A 24,632-nucleotide genomic window follows, 5' to 3' on the forward strand; every position below is an offset into this window, starting at 1 on the left:
ATAGCATCTTTGTGATTTAACTTCAGTTGTTCTTCCTTTTTCTTCTTTTCTGAATCATTTACAAAATCCTGTGTGTTGAGGTATGAAGTTGTGTTTTTGTTATGCTTTTTCATCTGCTTCTCTTTCTTATTTCTCTTAGCAAGGTGGGGAAGGTGGCCCAAGTAACTGATTTTGCCACAGGACTTGTGGTGGTAGTGGTAGTTATGGGTTTTTGGGTGTGGGATCCATTCATTAGTGGTGACTGTGGCCCTTCTCATTAAAATGTATCCATTTAACATTATGTGAAGGATTAAAAGGGATCTTATGTTCTGTTTTTAGTATGATTTGGGAAGGCATCTTCTATGCACTTCTGAGACATCACTCTTCTGTTGCTGTCTAGGCTGTAGCACTTGAAGAGGAGCAGGGCAGTTCTAGAGCAGAGACTCCCAGCACAGTGACAGAGGTGGATATGGACCTGGATAGTTACCAAGTTGCTCTGGAAGAAGTTCTTACATGGTTACTGTCAGCTGAGGATGCATTTCGGGAACAGGAGGAAATATCTGGTGATGTTGAGGAAGTCAAAGAGCAATTTTCCACTCATGAAGTAAGCTTCTCATGAAAATTCATTGGGTTTTGGATGTGTGCTGTTTCTTCCATCTTTTTCTAAATTAAATGCACCTCTAACTGAATGTGGTGTGGGTTTTCTTGTTCAGGTGTGTTTTGGTGTTGTTTTTCATTGTGGGTTTCTTCTTTTTTTTGGGAGGGGGAGGCTTGAGGATTTTGTTGTTTACAAATAATAGCTTCTTGAAAGTGTAGTAGAAGATTTATTTCCTAAAAAGGTTTTAAGATAACTTACAGTGAAACATGCTTTAAAACTTCAGTGTATTTATCAGCTTTCAGTGGCTGGCTCACTGGTGTCTATAATAGAGAGACAGTCTGATCCAGTCTGATTCATGCTTCCCTGCTGCCAACTACTAAAAAGCCTGGTCAGCCTTATGTTAAATGAGGGCAGTGTTGAAAATGATAATCACATCAATTTAATTCAGTGGTCTCCCTGTCCATTTAGGATAGTTTATTTCAGAAATATACGCTGTTGCTTCCAAATTATTCTGGTTTCCAAATTATTTTGTTTTGATTTTGTTCCAAGTCTGAACAAATGTTCTAATGGTGCTAAAAGTTTGAAGTGTCATGTTAGATGCTTTAGTTTTATCCTGTGTCAGCTTACTGTGTACAGTTGAATTTAACATCTGAATGCTAATCAATATAAGGATTTTAATTTTTATGGTTTTTTTTTGTTGTTTTTTTTTTTGCCTTGTGCTACAGTTTTAAATAAATGATCCAAAGGAAGAGGTGTTCTGGGTTTATAGTAAATATGTGAATCTTTAATGTTGTTAACTCATAGGGATAGCTATGCTTTCCTATGATATATTTCAGGTCTTGTTTTATGTTCTGTTGGCCATATGTAAGTTTGTTTTATTTTCTTGGTGCATTTCTTCAGAGGCTCTCTTCTTACAAATGGCTTTTTCTCCAAGGTAGTCAGCTTTTTTGCTTCAATTATCTCTATTTTAGTGACTCCAGAACTTTTGTAGCTCATTGAGAATCTTCTGTCATAGAGAGGAAGAGGTCTGCCATGCTTATGTATTTGATGATGCCAGCTCATTCTGTAGCACTATTTCAAATGTGACAATTTATTAGGACATTTAGAAATTCATAAACTCCCTTAGAAGCTCATACATCTTGGTGACATGTCTGGTCGTACCATTTCCAGGGTTTTATGATGGAACTTACTGCACACCAGAGCAGCGTGGGCAATGTTCTGCAGGCTGGAAACCAACTGGTGGCCCAGGGAAATCTGTCGCCCGAAGAGGAGTTTGAGATCCAGGAGCAAATGCTGCTGCTGAACTCCCGCTGGGAGGAGCTCAGGGTGGAGAGCATGGACAGGCAATCCCGGTGAGTCATGCCCGTAACCTTACCTGGAGCTGCAGGACCAGCCTCTGGTTTGTGACATGAAATCCACATTTTTCATTCTTCCCAAGGTGAAATAAAAGAAATTATTTTAACTGGGTTTTTATACTTATATAAAAGTATTTTGTGACTGTTATGTAAATATGCCAGACTATATGTCTGGTATCTATATATAGTAGTTACGTAAACATGTGTTTAATATTGTTTCAGTAGTTTAAGTTCCTCAGTAAAGCATAGAGGAGACATGGATAGCTATGTGTGTTTTACACAATCAAAAAGCACTTAGAAGAATTTTTACAGCCTGTGGTTTATGAAGCGATGAGCTGCATGTCAAGGAAGAAACTGCATTTTGTTGCAACCCTCAGCACAGGCTCTTCTGTTGCAATGAGGAATCCCTGATATAAATGGCATAGTTCACTAGCTTTTTGTTGAGAAAGGATACTTAGCTGTGTTCCTTAGCTTAATGGGGAGCATTTTATTGGATGATAGCTAACTGGTTTATGAATGGCCTTGTGCCTTTCCTATAGGAGCTAGAACTTGGTCTTTTCCCTTGGGAAAACTATTTCTGAAGTAACTCTGCCTATGCTTCCCCCTGCAGCCTGCATGACATGCTGATGGAACTCCAGAAGCAGCAGTTGCAGCAGTTGTCTGACTGGCTGACAGTGACAGAAGAACGCATTCAGAAGATGGAAACTCAGCTCTTAACAGAAGATTTGGAATCACTTCAGAAACAGCTGGAAGAACATAAAGTAAACCTTTTTGCCTGTTAAGTAATACATAGGGGAGAAGTATTTGAAAGATGTACAGTGGTGGGTTCCTTAGCTGATAAACTTGATTGTGTCAGTAGTGATATCTGGCTGTGAGGCTGCATTTGATGTTTGGAGAAGGATGATGATGGAGTAGAAAGTAATTGGAAGTTTCTGGAAGTGCTTTCTTAATACTTGAGCACAGATGACTATAGCAAAAACTGTTATCTTCCTACTTCTTGTAGGAAGCAAAATCCATAAAGCAAACCGTTGCTCTCACTTTGAGCAGGAAGCGAGGCCTCTCCAGGTAAATTGTTGGCATGAGGGACAGTATAAAATATACTGTGGACAAACTTGCCTTTAATGACCAGCAAGCATTGCTAAAGCATGCTGAAGACTTGCACATTAAAATAATACAGGAGTTAAAACTATCAGGAAGGACCTCCCAGGTCTGATTCCAGTCCCTGCTTTTACAGGGATTGCATCCTCAGGTGATCCATAGACTGCTCTCTGATGTGGCACAAAGTTTTTGAAGTGGTTTGTCTCTTAATTGAGTTTCCAAATGGGTGTTCAGCCTTTCTGGCCTGCAGTGGTGTGTTTTGTTTTTTTTTTTTTTTTTTTTTTTTTTTTTAAGGAGAAAGATGGCCTTTTGAGACTTGTCATGGTTGAAGCTTTGGTTTTTGTAATCACTGCTGAGGTTTGACCTTCTTCCCAGCATGGGACATATCTCACAGGGCACTAACTGTGGAGTATTTTTAGTCTGTATAATTTCCTGTGCTGCATTTGCATTCTTTCCTCTGTCTTCAAAGTCTGGGGAGTTTGAGGTGTGTTGTTCATGGAATAACTTAGGATATTCTGGGATGAAAAGTGATATTTACAGTACTGTAAAAGTATATTGATCTTGCAGAGATATTTCGGATGTTGGCTTTAACCATGGAATCTGTTCTTCTAGAAGTTGTATGAATACTTAAATCTACAAGTGATTTAAAACTCATTAGAACTGCATGCTTTCTGCAGTTCTCAGTCATTCTTTTTGAACATCATGATCGATTACAGCACTGTTGGTACTTTGAGAATTAGATTGTCAACTATTAAAAGACAAATGTTCTTAGTGATTTTTCCTTGTTTGACATGCCTTATGGTATTTGCTTATTAAGAATAATAGAATAATTATTCTATATAATTATTATGTTTTTTTACATTAGAATAATGTTTCTTTTTATAGAAACACTTAAGCTCTCTTACCTATAATAATAGATGTATAGAAAGTCAATGCAGTTGTCATATGATTCTTCTAGTCAAGTATGGTGCATGCAGCTTAAAGCACTCCTTTGTGTTTTCCGGCATTTTAACAGGATTGTTTTGAGTGCGCTTCTAGCAGTCTTTTGCTTACATTTATTTAAACTGTGAAGTGATTCCCAGTGGTAAAATCTGCTTAACTGTTGAATCTCAAGTACTTTGCTACAGCAGTTGCTTTAGTCACTGTGGCCAAAACAGCAGACTGGCAAATGTAATCAAAGTTGGTAATCTCTGATTTGTTCTTCTAGAGCCTGCAGAGTGACCTAGAGACAGAACAGGTGAAGGTAAACTCCCTAACGCACATGGTTGTCATTGTCGATGAAAGCAGTGGAGAAAGTGCAACAGCTGTTCTGGAGGAACAATTGCAGGTAAAATGTTGGAGCTCTCTTTTTTAAAATCTACTAGCAGGCACTTAAAACTTTTGCATGTGACTGTATTCAAAGGTTTTCTATTCAAAGGCTGTTTATTCTAGAAAAGTAATTTAATATTTTTTAAAGTGATCTTAACCTAAATAATTTTTAAATTTGCTTATGGTAGAACTCGCAGAAGTGCTGTGGTGACTTTCAGCTTAATTACTGATGAGTCACACTGTTTGTGTTCCCACTGACCTGGGTGGTTGTATAGTGGATCCTTTCAGCAGTTTCATAAAAATGGGAAAATGCACAGTACAACTCTTTAATTTTCAGGAGGAAGTTAAAATCTGTTGGGGAAATATATTTAAAGGCATGAGCACAATTTAGCTAGGGAGTGCCATTTGAAGTATTTTTCTGTTTTGGTCAGAAGTTAGACTGTAACCTGAAGTATAGGGAGTGTGAAACAGTATTTGTTGAAACAAAATTCATGCTACTTTGCTGGCTCCTTTTGAAGTCAATCATATAGCTCACTGACTTCAGCAAGAGCAGAGAGAAGACCAAAGTTGAATGCCCTTGGAAGTTTTAATGTCCGGCTTTGTGCAATACAACGATGGTGATTACTGGCAAGGAGGTGGTTATAATGTAGAAAGAGGTTATTGTGAAGTAGAAATTATGCTTTTGAATATCTTGGGTTTGGGTTTTCTTGTGAGACTTATGAGTGTTTGAGTTTCTTGCTTTTGTAGAGGCTTGGTGAACGGTGGACAGCAGTATGTCGTTGGACTGAAGAACGACGGGTCAAGTTGCAAGAAATTCAGCTTTTGTGGCAGGAGCTGCTGGAAGAGCAGGTTAGGAGCATTTTAGTTACCCAGAGCGACTCATCGATTTGTGGAGGGCAAAACCAACCAACCAAAAAAAAACAGAAGCCCCTTTAGTAGGCTTTAACAGCTCTCAGAACAAACCCTTGAAAAATTAGGTTTTTGTGTCAGTGTTTGGGCTCCCAGTGTTTCTTGAGGAGTAGAGTAGCTGTGCAGTGCAAGAGGAGTATTTTCTGAAGTTTAAGTTTGAAAGTTCAGAGCTCCTTATAAAATAATTGCCAAGGAAGCTTGCAAGATGGACAAGAAGTGGGATTATCCATGACAGCGAAAAGACAGTGAATCACTAAGTGTTTGGTGGTTTGGTAATTACAGAAATTTTCCTAATTAAGGTATATATGCTTCCAGTGTGGATACATGTACACAATTGTGCAATCAATTAATAAATAGATGCTGTTTTCCAATTCAGTAACATAAAACACTTGGTCAATATAGTGAAACATGGAGCTCATCTACTCTTGCTGAGTTTAGACAAACAGTTGAATTCTGAAGAAGGCAGCATTGTGAGTTTTCTGCCTTGGTATCACACATTTTACATGTATATATTAAATATATACTGCTCAAACACTAACTGTTGGCATAAAAAAATACGGTAACGAAACTGCATGCATTAGGTTTGCATGCCTAGTATGAGAGCTTGTTTTGTGTCTCAGCTTAAAATATTTGATGGCTTCTCCTTTGAAGGTTTTACTTAAATAGTTTTATTTTCTTAAATGATGGGATTTATCACTGTAAGCTGTTTAAACTCTTCAGTATACACAGATCGTTTAGAAATTTGAAAGAAGTAGAACAATGCTGATACAGCTGTTGCTGTCAGTTGCAGCCTGGTTTCCTTGACAAGGTTGTTTTGTCTGCATTTTTGGGGTTGCATGTTTCTGCCTGACCCCTTCCATATCTATTTGCAGTATATTGATAAGCTGAATTTGCAGCTGATGTGACCTTGTTTTTGATATGGATCTGAGATTCAGATTCTTGTTTTTATAATGCCAAGTAATTATTTATATGTATTTCTTTAAAATACTGTATTGGCATATGTGTACATACATACAGAAAATTGTGTGCTAACATTTTCTGGCAACTGTCGGGCAAGATAAGTCTCTGAGTTGAGAAATAAGTATTCCTGAAAAATCTTTGCTCCATATGTCAAGATACAGACAGTTCCTCTCAGTTTGTGCTCTCAGTTTGTGCTCTCAGTTTTGATGACCCTATGTGAACACGCTTCTGTCCACTCTGAATATTACACTGCAGTAAAGAGTCTCATCTGCTGTTGGAGCTGCTTTGTGTTCATCTTTTTTTAATTTGGATGTAATTACTATAGAAGTGAAAAAAAATTAATCTGTGTTTAATGTAGAATCTCAGATAACAAGTAATGAGGAAATAGTTTATTTTAGGTGGCTTAGATCAGCCTATGTTTGCATTTGTTCTTCAGCTATGAACAGTGCATTTATTGCTAACAGGTATGAATTACAGTTCTTTGTCCTTGAGAATTATCAAATGAGCTACAAAAATTGCAATTTGAAGCTAATGTAAACCTTTAATACAAACACTTTAACACAAAAGTAGCTAAAACATTTAGGTACTATCATTTTCCATTTTGTCCAACCAGATGGAGAGATGAGCAGCAGTGACGCATAGGCCTTTTTGTGGCTGCCTAGAAAATTTTTGGAAACCACATTGCCAAGTCAACACAATTCTCACTGCTCGGGAAACAAATTCCTCAGTCAGTACCAGATATTTCTTAGCACTGTGATAATTATGTTTTAGTTTTCTAGGGAGAGTTATCTTTGACTGCTGATTTAGCAGAAATGAATTGAATACATTGAAGGGTTTTAAGCTCCTCTTATGCATAAATATGTTGGCTGGAATACCAGCGTGATTTTTGCGGGGAGTATGTGATGTTACAGTTTTGTTTCTCACAGCCTTAGGGCATTTCCACCACCATTATATTTGCTGTCTGTACATTTTGCATATTGGTTTACATTGGCAGTGTAAACTGCCTTAACCCTTTGGCCCAAAAGTTGCTGTAGTCAGTTCTGGGATGATGCCAAAAATGCACAGCTAGACTGAGAAGCCTAGTGGGTGTTGTAGTATGTTGATCAGAGAACAAATAGGTCTGCCTTCCTGTATCATTTTATTTTCTTAAAGGCAGAGGCATACTAGTGTGCCAGTGGCTGTGCAACTGAGTGGGATAGAGGGCTGAATGTTCTACTCTGTGGAGGTGGCTGTGAAGCAGCAGCAGTATGTTGCAACATAATGTAAAATGCATAAAATCCCTCTTGATACCTGATGCCAGTTATTGCTGGAGTTCCCATAGTAGTGCTGTGTGACTGAAGAGAAGTGAGACCCAGGACGGCTTTCCGAGAAAAAAAGTGGAAAAACTTCAAGACCCCTGAGTTTGTGCCAGGCAGAGCAAACCACTCCAGCTAAAGGATAGTATTTGCTGAAGTTATTTTGCAATTGGATGTAGGTACAGTAAGCTACAGTCATTACATCAGTAAACAGTACAAATTTAGACTAATTAATATCTGAGTCTTTGACTGATGGCCCAGACTAAGAGCTCTGAGTTATCAGTGGTGTAGCTTCTGTGAGAAAATGTTTGTAATCACAGAGGAAGAAGGGTGAAGAACAGAAGAAATTGTATATACTATTTTGATATATTTAACTGTAATATAAGTCCTACATCAGCTTTATGTTGGATATGTGGTTACTATAAATAACTTTGCGTGCGTGTGTGTACTCTGATATATTGAGAAATGGTTTTGTTGAAATACTTTTGCTGGAAAGTATTATTTAGTACTCTGATCTGATATTTCCCCCCCTCTACTCCCTTTAGTGTACTATTTTTGTGAATGCCAAGTGAAATGTAAAGACTGCAGAACTGTGCTTTGCATGCAGAGATCTTAAAGAAGGAGTTATCAATAATGGTTTGACAAACTTGGTGTTTTCTTGTGCCATTTTTCTTATGATCTGCAGTGCTTACTGAAAGCTTGGTTAACTGAGAAAGAAGAGGCTTTGAGTAAGGTCCAGACAAGCAACTTTAAAGATCAAACAGACCTGAGTGTGAATGTTCGAAAACTAGCGGTGAGTATCGCTGTCCTGCTTTATCCTGTCAGATCTCATAGACTAAATGAATGGCAAATTACCGGTTTGACCCCAGCAGGAGCTGTGAATGCATAACACTTTGGAAGTCAGGCCAGTGTTCTCTCCTTGCCAGATTCTTTCACTTTAATTTAAAAAAAAATAATGTGTACAGCTTACTCCATGGTTATTCCATGTTGCTGTGCCAAAGTTTGGAACAGCTATCTGCGATTTTTGACAGGGTTTTTTTGGGGCTTTGTTTGTTTGTTGTTTGTGTTTGGTTTTGTTGTTTTTTTTGGTTTTGTTTTGATTTTTTTTTTTTTTTAATAGTGTTCCTTGTAACACAGGTAATAATTTGTGACTTAAGAGCTGTAGCTGCTGATTGCTACAGGAGCTGTTTCAGCAATGTGCTCTTTTTGAGAGTGTCTGTTACTGTTTTGTTACACAAGGGAACTGTTTTGAAACCTATGATGAATCTGACTAGGGTAGTATATTCCCCTGCCCCCACCATGGAATTAAAAGCTAAGAGGCAGCATAATACTTGATGTCATCTTTTAATGTTTTCTTTTAATTTCAGATTTTGAAAGAGGATATGGGTATGAAACGGCAAACACTAGACCAGCTGAATGAACTAGGTCAGGATGTGGCCCAAATCCTTGGGAATGGCCAAGCATCAAGTAAAATTGACCAGGATCAAGAAGAACTAACTCAGAGGTGGGACAGTTTGGTTCAGAAGCTAGAGGATTACTCTAACCAGGTACCTGACAAGGCTTTATTACTTTTTAGTTTAGATACCTGTGTGTATGCAAATCTCATTGATACTGTCAGAAAAGTTATCCAGGCAAGTTCTTTGCACCAGGCTAGAGAAGTAGGTGACTGCTCTTCCACATGGGGCTGACTTTATTTGCTGATAAAGCTCTCTGCGTTTTTTGGTCTTCGAAACCCCAAGTTGTTAACCTGACTAGTACTATTACTCCTTTCTCACACAGATTAAGCTTCATTTTTCTGATGAATAAAGCAGGCTTGCCATGTATTATCAATCAATACAAATGCCTTTAAACATTGTAAGAGTGCTGGGACTGGATTAAATCTGATACTAAAAGAAAGCAAAGACAAAACCCAAACCCCAGAATAGATAAATAAATGGGAGTCATACAAGCATTTATGCTCTGTGAGTATGATTTCTCATCTGTTGAAAATAGAGTAGTTGTTTGTTTGATGTGTAATGATGATAGCCAAGCTGGATTGTTAAATGTTTATTTTAGTATTTTGAGTGCTTGGTAATGTTTTTGTTTAGGCAGAACTCCCATTGGCTTCTGTGAGAATTTTAACAGTTTTATGACTCATATGTCCCCTTTTTTTTTGATATTAAAATGTTAATGTGGTGAAGACTGTGGAACTGATTCATGATCCACTTAGGGTAGAGTGAATGGCTGAGAAGAGATCCATTTCAGCCACATGGCTTTAATTTGTTCTTGTGTTTGAGTCAAAACACTGGAGAGTGCCAAATCCTGTCTTCATCCTTTCACTCCCCCTAAATATCAAACACATACTTAGAATTTACAGGTTGGTTGCCCTGGGACTTACTTTATAACCCATTAAAGAGGTTTTCTATTGACCTGAGTGACTTTTTAGGTTAAATCCACTGTGTATCAGCTCTTTCTGGGATTTAGGCTTGGTTTCATGGGGTAAGAGTATAAAATACAGAATTGTATATATATAGTATAAAATATATGTATTATGTATGTATATGAGTTAAAAATATAGACTAGATCTCAAAGGATCTCGGTTCTGTGAACCAAGCAATTATGAAAGAAAACAGATATAATGCTTATTTTGTTGATGTTAGTTCACTTGGACTAGCATGAAATTCTAGTGAGCTGAGAACTTTGATGCTTGGCTCCCATCCATAAGAGGTGTGAATAATGAACTTTTTCTCTGAAATGTGTCTATGATGAAGGTACCTCATGACAGCTAGGTGTGGTCATTTGTAGGAGTGAATGAATGGGCTTTTATGATTGAGGAATAAAAGGAACTAAGCAGTTTGTGTTTAAAAATGGCGTTGAATTCTTTTGCTGAATTATTTTGTATAGGTAACTCAAGCTGTAGGAAGCATAGGGATGTCACAAGTTTCACAGAAGACTGCAGTGGAAACACCATTGAAGGAACAGGTAGTGGTTAAACAGTCCAGACAGGAGTTGCCCCCACCACCACCCCCAAAGAAAAGGCAAATCCCAGGGGACAGCGAAGCAAAGAAAAAGTAAGTATATGTCACTGACATTTTCCCTTGCTCACTAGATACCACATGGACTCACAACTTTTGTTCTTAGCTTTTTACACAAGTAAGGAATACTTAAGTTGCCATTGTGAGTTTGGGCTTGGGGAACAGGAAGGGAATGTTACATACAGTCTTGTTTTTAGAGCAGCAGAAAGCCTGCAGCTTACATTAATTTCAAAGGGAAATGGGTGTTCTGTTTCTCAAAAAATACAAGTCTTCAATCCTTTGTACTTCAGCTCCTTTGCTGAAAGACAGAATTAATTATATTTACTTTCTTTTGGAAAAAAGTCTTCTCATCTTTAGTTAAAAAGTGTTGTGAAAGTGCCAAGTATTTTGATTGATCTACTATTTCTTTCGATTCTCCATGAAATATATGGAGAAATAGGAGAAACGGCACAAAAAAAAAAAGCTTAGAAACCTATTCCATCTCCTTCATATTTAGTACCAACATTAATATTACAGTGGTGTTTCCTTTCGCAAGTATACCTAGAGTGGCTGACTGACTTGCATGTATAGAATCAAAGAATGGTATGGGTTGGAAGGGACCTTAAAGATTATTTAGCTCCCTGCCACAGACAGGGTCACCTTCCACTAGACCAATTGGTGGGGGGTGGTGTGTGCACATGGGTGTCCCAGGGCAGTAAAGCAGTTCAGCAACACATCTATCCATTCTCCCTGCGTGTCTTGCGAGTTGTAGAAATTATTTTAGACTTGGAAAGCAAAAGTGATTTGATCTGTTATCAGAGTTTTCCTACAGTTCATACTGCATTAAGGACGGGGTCAGTTAAAATAGGCTAAATTTGCTGATACTTTTGCCTGATCCCAGTTGCTTATGCTAAAACCAGCAAATGTCCAGGAATTAGAATTTTACAGGTTTTCCCATGAAAGCTTGGAGTTACCCTCAGCTGCTTCTGCATTTGTTGTTGGGTTGTTACTCAGTGTTAGGATTTACACTGATTAAGTAGTATGATTGTATTGTGGCCTGACGTGTGGTCTGTATAGAATATCTGACCTTCTCTAAAGTTATGTACAATATTGGTTAATTTGGGAGTTGGGGCTTTTCAGTTGTGGTTTTTTTTTTTTTTTTTTTGGTTTGCTTGTCTGTTTTTATTTTTTGATGGTGGCAAGTTGTAGCTTAGTGGTTTTAGGTGTATGTTAATATAGACACAGTCACCGTAGCCCAAAATACTAAGCTATAAGCTAATCTTTTAGTCACCTAAGCATTCCAAAAGGTTTATCTACTGTCACTGCCATGAATGCATAAGATGCTAGCTTTTTCTTCAAACTAAAGTGTTGCAGACTTTTACAAGATCTTGAATGGTTGTCTTGTCCCTGAGGTTTAGTTTATTACTTTAAAAATGCTCAGTATTGAGAGATCTCTTTTGTGACTTATGAAAGAAACAGTAACAGTTTGCATGAAGATATGTATAAAAAAGTTAAGAAATAAATTGCGCCATGCATTCTCAATTTGTTCCTAAAGGTTAATACTATGGACTTAATTATTACTATGGCAGGTTTTGGAAAGTGTGTCTCTGTCCTACTGCCTGGAGTAGCAGCAATATGAGAAACGTAAATCTTGTGTGCAGCCATACTGTTTTGGAATTGAGTAACATGCTGAACTTCCACACTGTCTGAAAAATCATAAGTCCTACTGAATAGGGAAAAATGACCAAAAAAAAAAAATTGTCTGACCTTTTAAACCAGGTTTGATGCTGAAAGTGCTGAGCTCTTGAACTGGATTTCAAAATCAAAATCTGCCATTCAGGACACAGACATCAAAGAGTACAAGAAGATGAGAGAAACTTCAAACATGAAAGAAAAGCTGAAGGTAAAACGGGGAGATACTGTTCCAGTGAATAGTATATTTTGTCTCTAAGCTGGCTGTCAGCTGGAGGTGTGGGCTGATCCACATGCTTTGTGGGGATTAAGTCCGTTAGTTAAATAGAACTGGGCATATACAGAAATCTGAGTAGCTGGACACAAATTTTTTTGCTGGTGTTGAGTCCACAGGGAATTTAAAAACATCTTACAGAATTCTCCTTTGGAGTTCTAATAAATGTCTGTTTTCAGGATTAGTATCTTCTTTTTCACTAAGCAGCAATGTTTTGGTTTCATGTATCACAGTTGGAGATGGGCTTGATTGACACCATTTCTGTAATTTTGGCAGAGATGGGCCAGTAGGTTGCTCAGAGATCCCTTGAATCATGCTGTGACACTGTACACACTGTGCAGGTCCAAAGGGGTGCATTGTTATAATATTTGGTCATGTTGTTTGCCTGATTAAGTTTTGAGAAAACCTGAGAGTTACGACTCATGTATGATATTACTGACCTGCAAGACAGAAGATACAATTTTACAGTATTCCATGAGATCCATGAAACAGTTATTTCATCTTTTATTCCTTCTTTCTCAGGAATATATTCTTGCCTTTTTTTTTGTTCCATGAGTATGTTTTGCCAATGAGGGCTGAGCAGGCTTTGCTAAATAAAGCCTTAGTGGAGCTTTAGCTGGACCTGAAACTGTTCTTGAAATCAAAGACAATACACAAAAATATCTATAAGGAGACTCCTTCTCAGTGGTGTAGTACAAAATGGTGCCAGTAGGAATGTTTGAAATGGCAGTGCTGGTGGAAATACAAACCCAAACAACCCTTCCAATAGTCTGTTTATAGATCTTTCTGAATGTTTGTAGCCCTTTAAAATAGGCTCCAAAATGAGCACCAGGTTCCCATGAACAGCACTGCTTTTAAATGGTTGGGTTCTAAGTGGGTAGGACAATGTTTGTTCTTCCCAGCTATGCAAATAAATGTATGCTGCTTCTGAATTTGCCATAATAAGTCTAAAGCAGCATAACAACCTGGGACATCAGTTTTGAAAACATTTTAGTTTGGAGATACTTTTGTAATCACAGAGGATATTGAAGTTGTGGCCTTGTGGACAAGGAACTTGTGTTTCCGCTGTGGGTGTATTATACCCATTGGCTCACACGGGAACATTCACCAATACTTATGACTTAAGGGAGGAACTTCTTCCTCTAAAAATCTTGGTAATCGCATAGAATTTCCCTCACCATTTCCTTATGAAGGAGAGTGAAGCACTATGAGTGGATTACTAGTGTGCTATATAGTTCTTGTTATTTGGTCTTGCAGAGAACAGGTGGTTGTTCCTTTCTCCTGGAAATCTCAGCAGAGGCAGCAGAAGTGAAGGGTCTATTTAAAAAGGTCTTTTTTCCACTGGTTCACATTAAATAATTGCAATTTTTGGTCACAAGTGACTTGTTTCAGCCGGTGTTCCAGTTCTGATTTCACACAGCAGGATTGTCCACCATTTTATTCCTGCTGGTGCTGTACTAGTTTCTTGCTTTCCTGGTACTTGAGAGAGCTAACTCTTTTTACATTTATTTTCTGAGCAAACAGAGCTGAGATGCATCTTAGAAGGTGTGTATCTGAGAAAACTGGAATGCATTTTGGGTAGTAGTGGGAAAACATGTTACTGGGGTGGGTTGATATGTGTCAAAAAAAAATACCATTTCGATACTCTTTCGGGGTTCATTTTGTAGGTGATTGAAAAAGAAAGAGTTGAAAAAAGCCAGAAGTTAGATGAACTGAACCGAAACGGACATATTCTTTTGGATCAAATGGGAAGGGGTAAGCAACTTGAAGGTTTTTCTGTTTTGTGATTTTAATCAGATGGGTTTCTGGGAAATAATACTGAAATATGCTATCTCCAGTTAAGCATCGCAAAACATTCCTTTCCTCTCCCTTCATTTTCTCTCCTTCAGAGACGCTGGTTATTGTTACTGTTGCTAGTTATTGATGTGTGTTTTGTTTTTACTTAGGCTTATAGAAAAACAATTTTCTTTGTTTAATGTGTGTGTGTTCATTGCAGTCTTTTAAGGGATATTTCTATTGAAATAGAAATAATTTCTTAAAATGGCAGTAACATGGTTTTTAGGGGGAGGAGCTGGTTTAATTGTAATTGTGTGGAGATTTTAGGTGTAAAATTTTAAAATATAACTGCCCTGAAGTGGAAATTTTGAACCCAAATTTAGCTTTAGTGTATATCTTTTTATTTGTAGCTTGCTTTATTTTTGTAACAACTGTCAGTATGTTTTGATGATAATAGTCACAATTTATGGCTCAAAGGCAAGAGAGAAGCCTTTGAGCCATAAGAAAATGGTTGATTGCCAATTAAAACACTTATCCCTGGAAACATATGATTAACATCAGTGAAAGTTGAATATTTAGATCTTGCCAAAATCTCGCTTCATAATGTGACAAAACTTCATCAGTGAAATGCGACTTTCTCCATAAAAGAGCTGTTCATATCATCCAGAGACAGTGTTTTAGATCTGCTATGTACTTGGCTTCTGGTGAAATTACTACGACTTGGTAGCATTCAGACAAGTGAGAAGTTGGTATCACTGCCCTGCATATTGACCAGCATGCCTTTTGGAAAACACTGATTTCCACTGGATTTCCCAATTGTCATGTTTTTTTCCAGCCAGTCCTTTTGCCTGGATGCCCTGATCTGCTAAGCATCTCCAATCCTCCTCTCCTTGCCTAATGCAGCTGAAGCTTTTTACAGTGTGTGCTGTTGCCTTGAAGCTGGTGGCTGGAAGCCACTGAGTTAACGTGGAGATTGGGTTATAAAAATTAGTAGCTGTTCCTTGTCTTCAACCCTGGACAGAAGTCTTCCCTCCCCTGTCTCTCTTTTATAAACCTGTTCAGCTGTAATAGGTCATGTCTATGAAACCAGTATCTGTCGATCATAATGAGAAATACATAGTTCAAAAACTGCTTTGTATCAGCGAAAATATAACATACAGAAATTGCTTCCTAATTATCTACCATTGTAAAGGTTGGGATCTATAAAAAATAACCTGCAGCCCCTGGCTTTGTTCAGGTCAGCTAGTATGTTTTGTCCAGCTCAGAATGACAGCCCTTTTCTCCAAATCCAGGCCAAACTATGCCTGTGTGGAATAATGCACAGCGCTGGCAACCATGTCTGTCTTGGAGCGTGTACAAGGCCATGCCATAGTGGCAGTGGCCTATCGTTGCATGCATGCTCCTCATATGCAGCTGGTTGCAGCTGCTGTGCTTCTGTATTATAGTTGTGCCAAGTGTATGGCTAGTGTTAAGCACAGTGAGGATCTATGGAACAGAGCCTTCAAGCGCCCTTGTTCCAGCTTTTGCTGGCTGGCTGCCTTGACCAGAGCATTGGGCTCCACTTATGCTAAAGGAGTGCAGCAAAAATCCCTCCATGTGACTCTCCAATCTAAATGACAGAACTCTTAAGTTCAAATGACCTAAATATGCCTTATATAAAGTAGGTAGTACCTTGAAAGAGAATCTGCATGAGAAACTTGCAATGGCAGGAATGTACATAGCAATGAAATTTCTTCATGTGTAACAGAATTGTCAGTTACTTCTGGCACTTGAGGAAATAAACGGAGGAGGAATGGCTGGGAGGTCTGTTTAATTCTGCCACTGCATCCTCAAGTAATGCATTGATTTGTCAAAAAGATGGTGTAGCAAGTGCTCCATGTACTCACTGTGAGTGAGAAATAACCTCTTGTTTTCTTGTGTTGCTTTTTTGCTGTTCATATTAGTCACGTCTGCATTTCTTCCTCTGACTCCCAGGCTGACAGGATTTCCATCTACCTTTTCAATGAATTTATTGCTCCCTTCCATCTTACTGCTTCCCTTTTTCTTTGTGGAGTCTAGAATCATTTCAACAAAAAATTAATTCACTGGAAGCTTCCTTAAAGCTTATTTTACATAATTCTACATTATCAGCATTTAGACAAAAATCATGATGGTCATTGTTATAAATTCAAAAGTTATCAAAGGGAAAGAATGGAAGTGGAATATTGTGCTCTATTTTCCTATTAATGTGGAAATAGAAAGTGAAAACACTGTTAATAATAAATACAGTTTTATGGATAGTGTACTTGGAATCAAAGCATTTTGCATGTTAATATAAGTGTGAACCTGTATTTGAAGAGAGGAAAGGTTAAACGCCTGTTAATCAAAATGCGTTGCAGTTAATATAACAATAACTTGTATAATCTTTTTAGAAGGTCTTTCTACAGTGGATATAAAAACTGTGATGGAGAAAACATTGTCAGGCTGGAAAGCTGTGGTTCAACATTTGGAAGAAGTGGATAGAAAGATAAAGTACCAGGAAGATATAAATGCGTACTTTAAGGAAATGAGTGATCTTGAAAAAACTGTAATTGAGAAGGATGGCTTGCTTAAAAGTTATGCTTCTCCTGCGTCCCAGCCCTCAGCAGTCCTGAAAGACTTATGTCAGGTAAGTCTGGCAAAACTTGTTTGTTTTGGTTAGAAGCTGTTAGGAGCACAGAATGCCCCAGAGGACCTTAGCCTAGTCAGTAAGGTAACTAAAAATATGAGACCTCTAGGGCACCAGATTTGAGTGGAAGAGATTTTGGACCCTGTGTCACAGGAGTACTTTAATGTTCTTGCCCTAGTAGTGTGGAGGAGCTGTGCTGCAGTAGCTTAATAAAATCTTTGTGTTATCAAGGGAAGTGAGATATGATTTTGTTTTTAATCTTTCACAGCGAGACTTGACTCATCTTGCAAGCCTGGGTCCACGGTTGGAACACCTGAAAGCCACCTGCAAGACACTCACCTCTCAGCCCATGCCTCCAAAGTTCATTCAGGAGAGCTTGAATAGCTTTCTTGAACACTTCAAGTTGACTCGTCAGAAACTAGAGGAACGTCACCAGCAGCTGAAGAAAGGTAAAACGAATATATATATGTGTGTGTGTGTGTGCGTGTGCGTGTGTATACATACATATGTATATTTTGAGCTGATGGAAGCTCACTGAATTCTAGTAGTTTTACTACTGATTCTGGGAGGCTTTGTGTTAGGCTGACAAAATCTTTTTGCTCCCTAGAAGGATATTTGTGTGACCTCCTCTGTGCATGCTACAAAATGTACTGTTCCATGGTATTAGAAGTGATTATGCAAGGATGCAACATTCCTGAATCTACATTTAAGGAACTGACAAAACATATTTAATGTGGATAATTTATTCTGAAAAGCTGTATATCTCTGGCACTTACAGAAATAAATAATAATACTAGAAATAAAAAAATGGAAGATTAGAAAACCTTGTAAAATTGAAGTGCGCATGTGAAATTTATTCTTTTTCATAGATGCTTTGAGCACATTAGTCATACATAATTCCTTTTGGAAATTTCATCTTTGAAGTGATTTGGAATCTGGCTTGCTTTTCAGGCACTTTTTGCTTGGTTTTTTATTGTGTTAAAAATTTCATTATGAGCATTCAAACCAGTCATGCTGGCTTCTAAAGGATTTTAAATGTAGTGCACAAAATATGTAGCTCTCTTAATATTTTATAGCTGAATAGCAAGACCACAGATCTATAAGGATATTTTTTCCTTAGTTCTCATTTTGTTTCTGAGGAATTGAAGGAAGTGTTTTGCTAACAGCCCCAAATGGAAGAGCATTAATACTTTATTCTGTGTTTAATAAAAATAGGCTCAATTACTAAGTTGTTAGGCCATCTATATAATGTGTTGCATCAGGCCTGCATACTTTGATTATATCCATACAGAAAATTGTATGAATAAGGTATCTGTCTGCCATGCTGAAATTATAGGGTATGCTTTCATGCTTACTGTGAGGAATGATTATTTTATGACTGTCCTGAGTTCACATACTTTTGAATAATTTTATTGCTATTGTCTGTTCTGGTAATGATTGCATGATGTGACAAAATACTCATTTTTTTCATGCCATACATCACTTGAGGCATTACTAGCATGTTTGAACTAGTCATAAAAACACCTTGCATAGTGTTATATGTCAAATTTGTATTTGCGTGGGTTTTTTGAATGATCATTTCTCTGCAGATTGGGTATTGATAAAGAACAGAGGGAAATTTCATTTCAGGGTCTAAGCTGTTTATTTACAACACAGCTTGAATTAAAAGAGCTTCCAGAGCCACATAATTGGGAGAAACAATTGGTGGTGTCACTTGAGCATTTGTGAACCTGGCAGGCTTTGACTGACAGAAGTCTGTTCCTTTTCATGGCTCTTCTATGAGCCTCTGAAAATGCCCTCATGGAGTGCCCATCTCTACCGGCAGCTTTATGGGAATTGTGACTTTTTTTTGGTAAATGGGATGCTTTTTAAACTATTTTCTTCCCCTTTGGGGTTTGCTGTAGGTTAGTGACAGTGCACCTATTTGCTTTCTTTTTTTTTCCCCTTTAATCATGGCTTTTTAAGAAGAGAAGGCTAGATAACTCTGATTCTCTTTAGAAATGCTGACTTATTCCTTAGTTATACATGGTATGACAGTCCTGACAGTAAGCTGTTGAAAAGCTACCTGGTGAGTCACAACAAAGCTTAGACTAATTTTTACTTGCGGCAGTAATGAAATTGCTTAGGAATCCAAGACAGGATAATGTGCATAGCACAGTATGGGTCTTACAGCCCAAATCCTGTTTGCTAAAGTCTTCGTTCTGAAATGCCAGTGAGGTGCTGCCTCCTGCCTGGGATTCCACAGAGGGGTGGCTCAAGCAAATCTGAGATGAGAGTCAAAGATTGCAAGTAGAATATATGCCATTCAAAGTTGAATTCTCTTTTCAGTCTTTCCAAATAATGTATTTGTTCTGGCAACAGGCTGAAAGCTGCTATTTTAATGGTTTTGTGCACATGTGTATATATAAAAAAGCCCAAATAAACACAACCCCAATCCCTACTGCCACAATAATACATATTTTATGTGTTTATATATGTATATATAAATACTAGCTTTTACACTTACTGTATGTAGTGTATATTTTTAACTTCATAAGTAATATATGGCTATTATATAAGCTATACTTTATATTCAATAGATATAGTAGATATCTGTATGTGATTGCATATAAATGGTAGATAAGTCTAAAACCTCTTTAAAATGAGAAATACTAAATTGTGGGTATTTAGGCATGCAAAAGTCTGAATACTGTTGATTCCACCTACTCCAAGAGATTTAGGTGCTCAGGTGTTAGATAAAACCTAAAGATGGGATTGAGTTTGGATCTTTTTTTGGGGGGGTGTGGGGGCTGTCATTGGAAGTTTATTATTCTATTGTTTCTATTACATACATTTAATATTCTTTAAAGTAGAAACATTGCCACAGCAGAAGAGTTTTAGCCCTTGGAAGGTCTCATCAGGATTCAGTCAATGCTTCACATGATTCCTTTTCTCTAAATTATTCTGATAACTTTGATTATGTCCACATCTCTTGTAATTTGGGTCTCATGTCTATTTCCCAACCTTGTATTTTGTTCTGTTACTCTTTTTAATGACACCAGAGACAGAAAGTCAGCCGAGCCAGGACTACGTGGACTCTCTGCAGCGGCTGAAGGACACACTGAGAGAGCTGGAGTGCCAGCAGCAGTCCATCACCAGTGGGCTGAGCGAACCCAGTAAGGTTGAGAAGGCCCTGCAGCAGGCAAAGGTAACTCTTACCTTTGCACTGAAGTGAGGAAGTTGCTTATTTTAGCTACTGTCATCCTCCTTTCTCCTGCCTTGTTTTCCGTGCTGCAATAACTAAAATGTTACTTAGGGGGAGGTTCATTAGCGAATGCTGTGTGGAAGTGGGATCTCTGGGGTTGCTTGCTGAAAGCTGGCGTACAACGGGCTGCTGGGGGACATGTCCAGATTCTCCAAGCCTGCAGACATCACAGCTTCCCTTGCTGCCTGTGTTAGGAGATGAAACCAAGAGAAATGGGTTGACTCAGCTGGGGGAAGAGGGGACTGAGGGATCTTCTCTGGAGTGTTGCATCACCATGGACCATCTTGGTAGTCTTCCCAGTCTCTCTCCAGCGTGCTTAAGTCTCCCTTGTGCTGAGCTGCCCCAGAATGGATGTCAGGACACTGGGCGAATCCTCTTAGGAGCTTGGTTGGATCAGGGTGGTGACCCGATCCAAGGTTTGCTCCTTTGACACTGAGTGTGGTTGTGAGGAAAGCTGGGAGCTGGCTGCCCTCTTCTTTGGGAGCTGCCTTTCAGCTCTCTCTGCTTGAGCTGCATCGCAGCCACCTGGTTAACAAATCATCTGTTTCATCCTCCTTGGCTGTTATGGAAGAGTAATTGTATTTCTCTGATCTCTAGCTTGCCTTTCAAAGGGAAACAGTACTTTCAAGCCATACGGGTAATTGATGCACAAATACTGTCCAGCAGGGAAAGTATTTTGTTTCTGGATATAAGCCTATAAAGTAGGGGGAAAACATATGGGTAACAGTTGCTTTGTAAAATATCATTTACAAAGTGATATGATAAAGTGAAGGCTGGAGTGCGGGAAGAGAATCCTATGGCAGTGGTATTTTTGTTTTTTCCCTTTAAAAAACAAAAACGAGACAAATATTTTTGCATGTGGAATCATGCTTAATTCAGAGACACGTGTTTTTCTCTATGTGGCATAAGGCAGTTGCAGGTGACTCTGAAGCAGCTCTTGAACTCCAGTTGCTGGGTAATAAGCAGCCATGCCTGTCTTCATATGCTTCTCCATTCAGTAGAGTGATCAAATACGTATTTTTAAAAGCCCAGTAAACAGTGGAGTTAATACTTTGGGTTTTTTGAAGCAGCAGATTTAAAAAAAAACAAAACACAAAAACAAAACAAAACAAAAACCCACATTTCTGAATTCTTTTTCTCTTTTAACATTGCTTCTGTATTGTTTAAAGTTGGCAGAGATTTTTCTGGTCCATATGCTGGTTGAATTGCAATGGTGTTTAGTCTTTGGAGGCTTGTTGTTTCCTGCTTCTGCCCAAATCCCCTCTCCTCTGTTTCTTTAGAGACTAATTGACCTGAAAGTACATGCTATGCCAGTGTGGAAGCTTTAAAGAGTGTGATGGGAAATGGGAGCAAACCATGAAGGATGACCTGCTTGTGGACCTAGGATTGCCCAGCTTGTTCTGCACTGTTGCAGGCACTGCTTGGTCATAAACTTGGTCATAAACCCAAGCCAGGGATTGACTCTGTGGCCCAGTGCACAGAAAACACTTGCTTTGTGGCTATACGTCCCTCAGTCTCATTGATACCTCACTATCTTTTTAGAGGAAATGATACATCTTATCCTGTTTATTTCCTGTAAATACAAAAGAAAATTGAGAATACAAACCTATCAAAAGATGACTCTTCCTCGGTATAATACAGTAAAATATATGTGCATGTCCTACATGTGCACATTAAATATATGTACCAGCAAAGTTAAATTAATGAAATTAGTAATGGTTTCATGTGTTCATTCAAAGTATCTCTCTTTAAATTTAAAGCAGGACTTAAATGACCAGTTTAATGAAGTGGCAGCATATTTCATGTCTTGGCTTATACCTTCAGCTGCTATTTTTTCCTTAATATTAAGAAATTAGGTATTTCTACTCAAGTGACTCTTCATACCAGCAATACCCTAGTGAATATATTCCAATTGTATTCTCCCTGTATTCCAGTTGGAAGAGTAACTTTCAAAACTCATGTATCCGGAGCTTTTAATGCAACTAGATGTTACAATAATTTTACTTTACAAAATTCAAAGGACACGCTAAATCTGCTTGTGCGAGTGTTAATGTTTGTTTTCTTTTGTTATAAATATATATATATATATCTGTGGAGGGAATAAAAAAAAATCCAACCCAAACCAACCTGATCACCTGAGGTCCTGTTGTGTCTACACTGCAGTTTCTTTAATTGACCGAAGTGTAGTGTAGCCATTGCTTTGTTAACTTGAGTGCTATTACCCCACAGCCCAGGAAAGGTGCCTGGGTGTGTTTAGCTATTTGTTCAGGCTTTAGAGACCATTCTGTAATCTGTGCTACTGCACCATTAGAGCAGCTGAAGGTTTTGCTGCTTAAAAACTTTTTTGGACATCTCTGCTGCAATAACTGCAGTAACTGGAATATCACTTTTCACTGAATCTGTTCTCTGCACAGCAAAGCCTTTGATATACTTGCACTTGTATGTGTGCGCCTCTTGTATGACTAATACTGGAATCAGACATACTGTTTTTTTTATTTTTTGTTATAGGTGTTTTGTGAGACACTGGAAGCTCAGAAGCCCAGGATAGATAAACTTGCTGAAGAAACAAAGGCTTTGGAGAAACATGCTTCTTTGGAGATAAAAAAGGTCTACACGCAGGAATTCAAGTATGTGCAGGGACACTGGGACAAGTTAAAGCTCAAGATTTCCAAAGATGTTAAACTGCTGGAGGAAATTACATCCAAGTTGAGAATATTTGAGGTAAAATTAAAGGATTTACTTCTTTTGTTAGATAATTCAGTTGGTTTATAGCTTTTTGTGTTCCTGCAGGAGTCCCTATGATACTGATTGAGAAGCGAGATGTTCGTGGGCCACTATAGTGGCAGAGGCCAAAAGCCTGTATAGTGTATTTGTAGCAGGGTAGCAGAGGTCTTTTAACATGCCTAAGATATTAGTTTATGTTCTAATAGAATTACTTTTCACTTACAACTAGGATTACTTGTCTTTCAATATCAGAAGCAAAGGTTACACTGAAGTCAAGGATAAGTGAGCTGTGCTGTTGAAAGTTTGATCCTACCAGTAGCTGTGTGCTGTCTAATGTGGTTGGTGTCAGACGCCCAGGGCCTTTGACGTCTAAACTTGAAATTCTGTACCTGCTACAAAAAACCTGCTCCTTCAAGTGGGATTTCTGTCAACAGTAATAAAAAAATAGTACAGCCTGTTCAAGAAGGAACTAAAGAAAATGCTTATATAGTATAGTGAGCTTTCCAGTTCCAGCAGGCGGCCTCTGAAGTGTCACGAAGGAAGGTTAAAGAATTAAGATTAATCAACACTCTTACATGTTTTTAGATACATAGACACACGCGCGTGAAATCCTGTGTAACAAAAAATCCCAGCGTTTTAAAAATGAAGGGATTAAAAGCAAGGGTATTTAGATGTTTAATGCATTGATAAAGAGGGGAGAGAAAAGTTCTTAAGTAACTTAACTGACATTGACTCAGTACTTCCTGGTTAGATGGTTTCTTTGTTTCCTATTTTCATCTTCTTCTTGTATTTTAAGCTTCAAAAAGCAAGAAGGTGCTTTTAGAGATTCTCCATCTCTTGGGGTGAAGACACGCATGCATTAGCTTACAGAAATCTGTATTTTTCACATGAATTAAGCATCCTAATGTGTGGAATTATTTACATTCTTTTCCATTTAACAGAGTATATATCACACAATGTGTAAAAAAAAAAAAAAACAAAAAAACAACAAACAAAAAACCCCAAAACAACAGAAACAAAACCCCAAAAAGGCAATTTGCTGCATGCACCTGGTTTAGAACATTGGTGCCATGCTGACATACTACCACTTTTTCCCAAAGGTTTATGTCAGTCTTGCTCTTCCTTCTGAAGCAAAAAGCTGTTTCTATCGGATATTGGATTCAAACTTGAAACTAAGTGTTGTTTTTTTTGTTTGTTTTTAATTTATCTTAAGCCAGACAGAATTTTTAATGACTAGGCAAGAATAGATAAATGTCTTTAAGCTGAAATTTACATTAGGAAGGCCAGGTAATTGACATGCCTGATTTTGTAGTGAAAACTGGACAAGCCATTGCTGATGATAGTTCAGAAGCAGTAAAGGCCTTGTCTTGTCTTTTAAATACAAAACAAAACCCAACCAACCATAACAAGCACCCCCCCCAATCAAACAAAACCCAAAGCAAAACAAACAAGCCCCTCCCTGCCCCCTCTCCCCCCCCCCCCCCCCAACTAACCAAACCTTACATCTGGAAGAAGTCATCCTAAGGTAACAGATTGTAAGGTAATTTGTTTACTAAAGTAAACAAATGATGGTGAAAAGCAGGGTGCGCACCCAAGTTTTACTTTGGGGAAAAAAGGCTGGGAGGAAAAACTTGCTCCTGCTCAAGAAATGTTTTTCATTAATTATTTGTTTCAGGATTTGAGCTGCTCCTAGCAGTGTCTGTGTGAGATGTGTGTATGAATCGCATAGGTATGGTAGTCCAGTCTAGGCTGGTGAACTTGTAAATGGAAGCTGCAAGCC

At 38.2% G+C, this 24,632-nt stretch overlaps 1 protein-coding gene across 4 annotated transcripts in view; it reads left to right on the plus strand.

The window, feature by feature from the left end:
- Positions 1–24,632, plus strand: part of UTRN (utrophin) — a 368,969-nt gene that overhangs the window by 81,674 nt on the left and 262,663 nt on the right. For all 4 annotated transcript variants that reach the window (XM_062641830.1, XM_062641829.1, XM_062641831.1 and 1 more), the window contains exons 9-22: positions 380–583; positions 1,748–1,929; positions 2,543–2,693; positions 4,238–4,357; positions 5,086–5,187; positions 8,188–8,295; positions 8,870–9,049; positions 10,386–10,552; positions 12,275–12,398; positions 14,129–14,216; positions 16,649–16,884; positions 17,153–17,333; positions 19,926–20,071; positions 22,637–22,849. In XM_062641830.1, the coding sequence (XP_062497814.1) occupies positions 380–583; positions 1,748–1,929; positions 2,543–2,693; positions 4,238–4,357; positions 5,086–5,187; positions 8,188–8,295; positions 8,870–9,049; positions 10,386–10,552; positions 12,275–12,398; positions 14,129–14,216; positions 16,649–16,884; positions 17,153–17,333; positions 19,926–20,071; positions 22,637–22,849 (2,202 nt within the window). The remainder of the gene's footprint in view (positions 1–379; positions 584–1,747; positions 1,930–2,542; positions 2,694–4,237; positions 4,358–5,085; positions 5,188–8,187; positions 8,296–8,869; positions 9,050–10,385; positions 10,553–12,274; positions 12,399–14,128; positions 14,217–16,648; positions 16,885–17,152; positions 17,334–19,925; positions 20,072–22,636; positions 22,850–24,632) is intronic.

Source organism: Pezoporus occidentalis, unplaced genomic scaffold (genome assembly GCF_034315485.1).
Source record: "Pezoporus occidentalis ecotype Australia unplaced genomic scaffold, CSIRO_AGI_Poc_V1 ctg7, whole genome shotgun sequence".
Taxonomy (NCBI): Eukaryota; Metazoa; Chordata; class Aves; order Psittaciformes; family Psittacidae; genus Pezoporus; species Pezoporus occidentalis.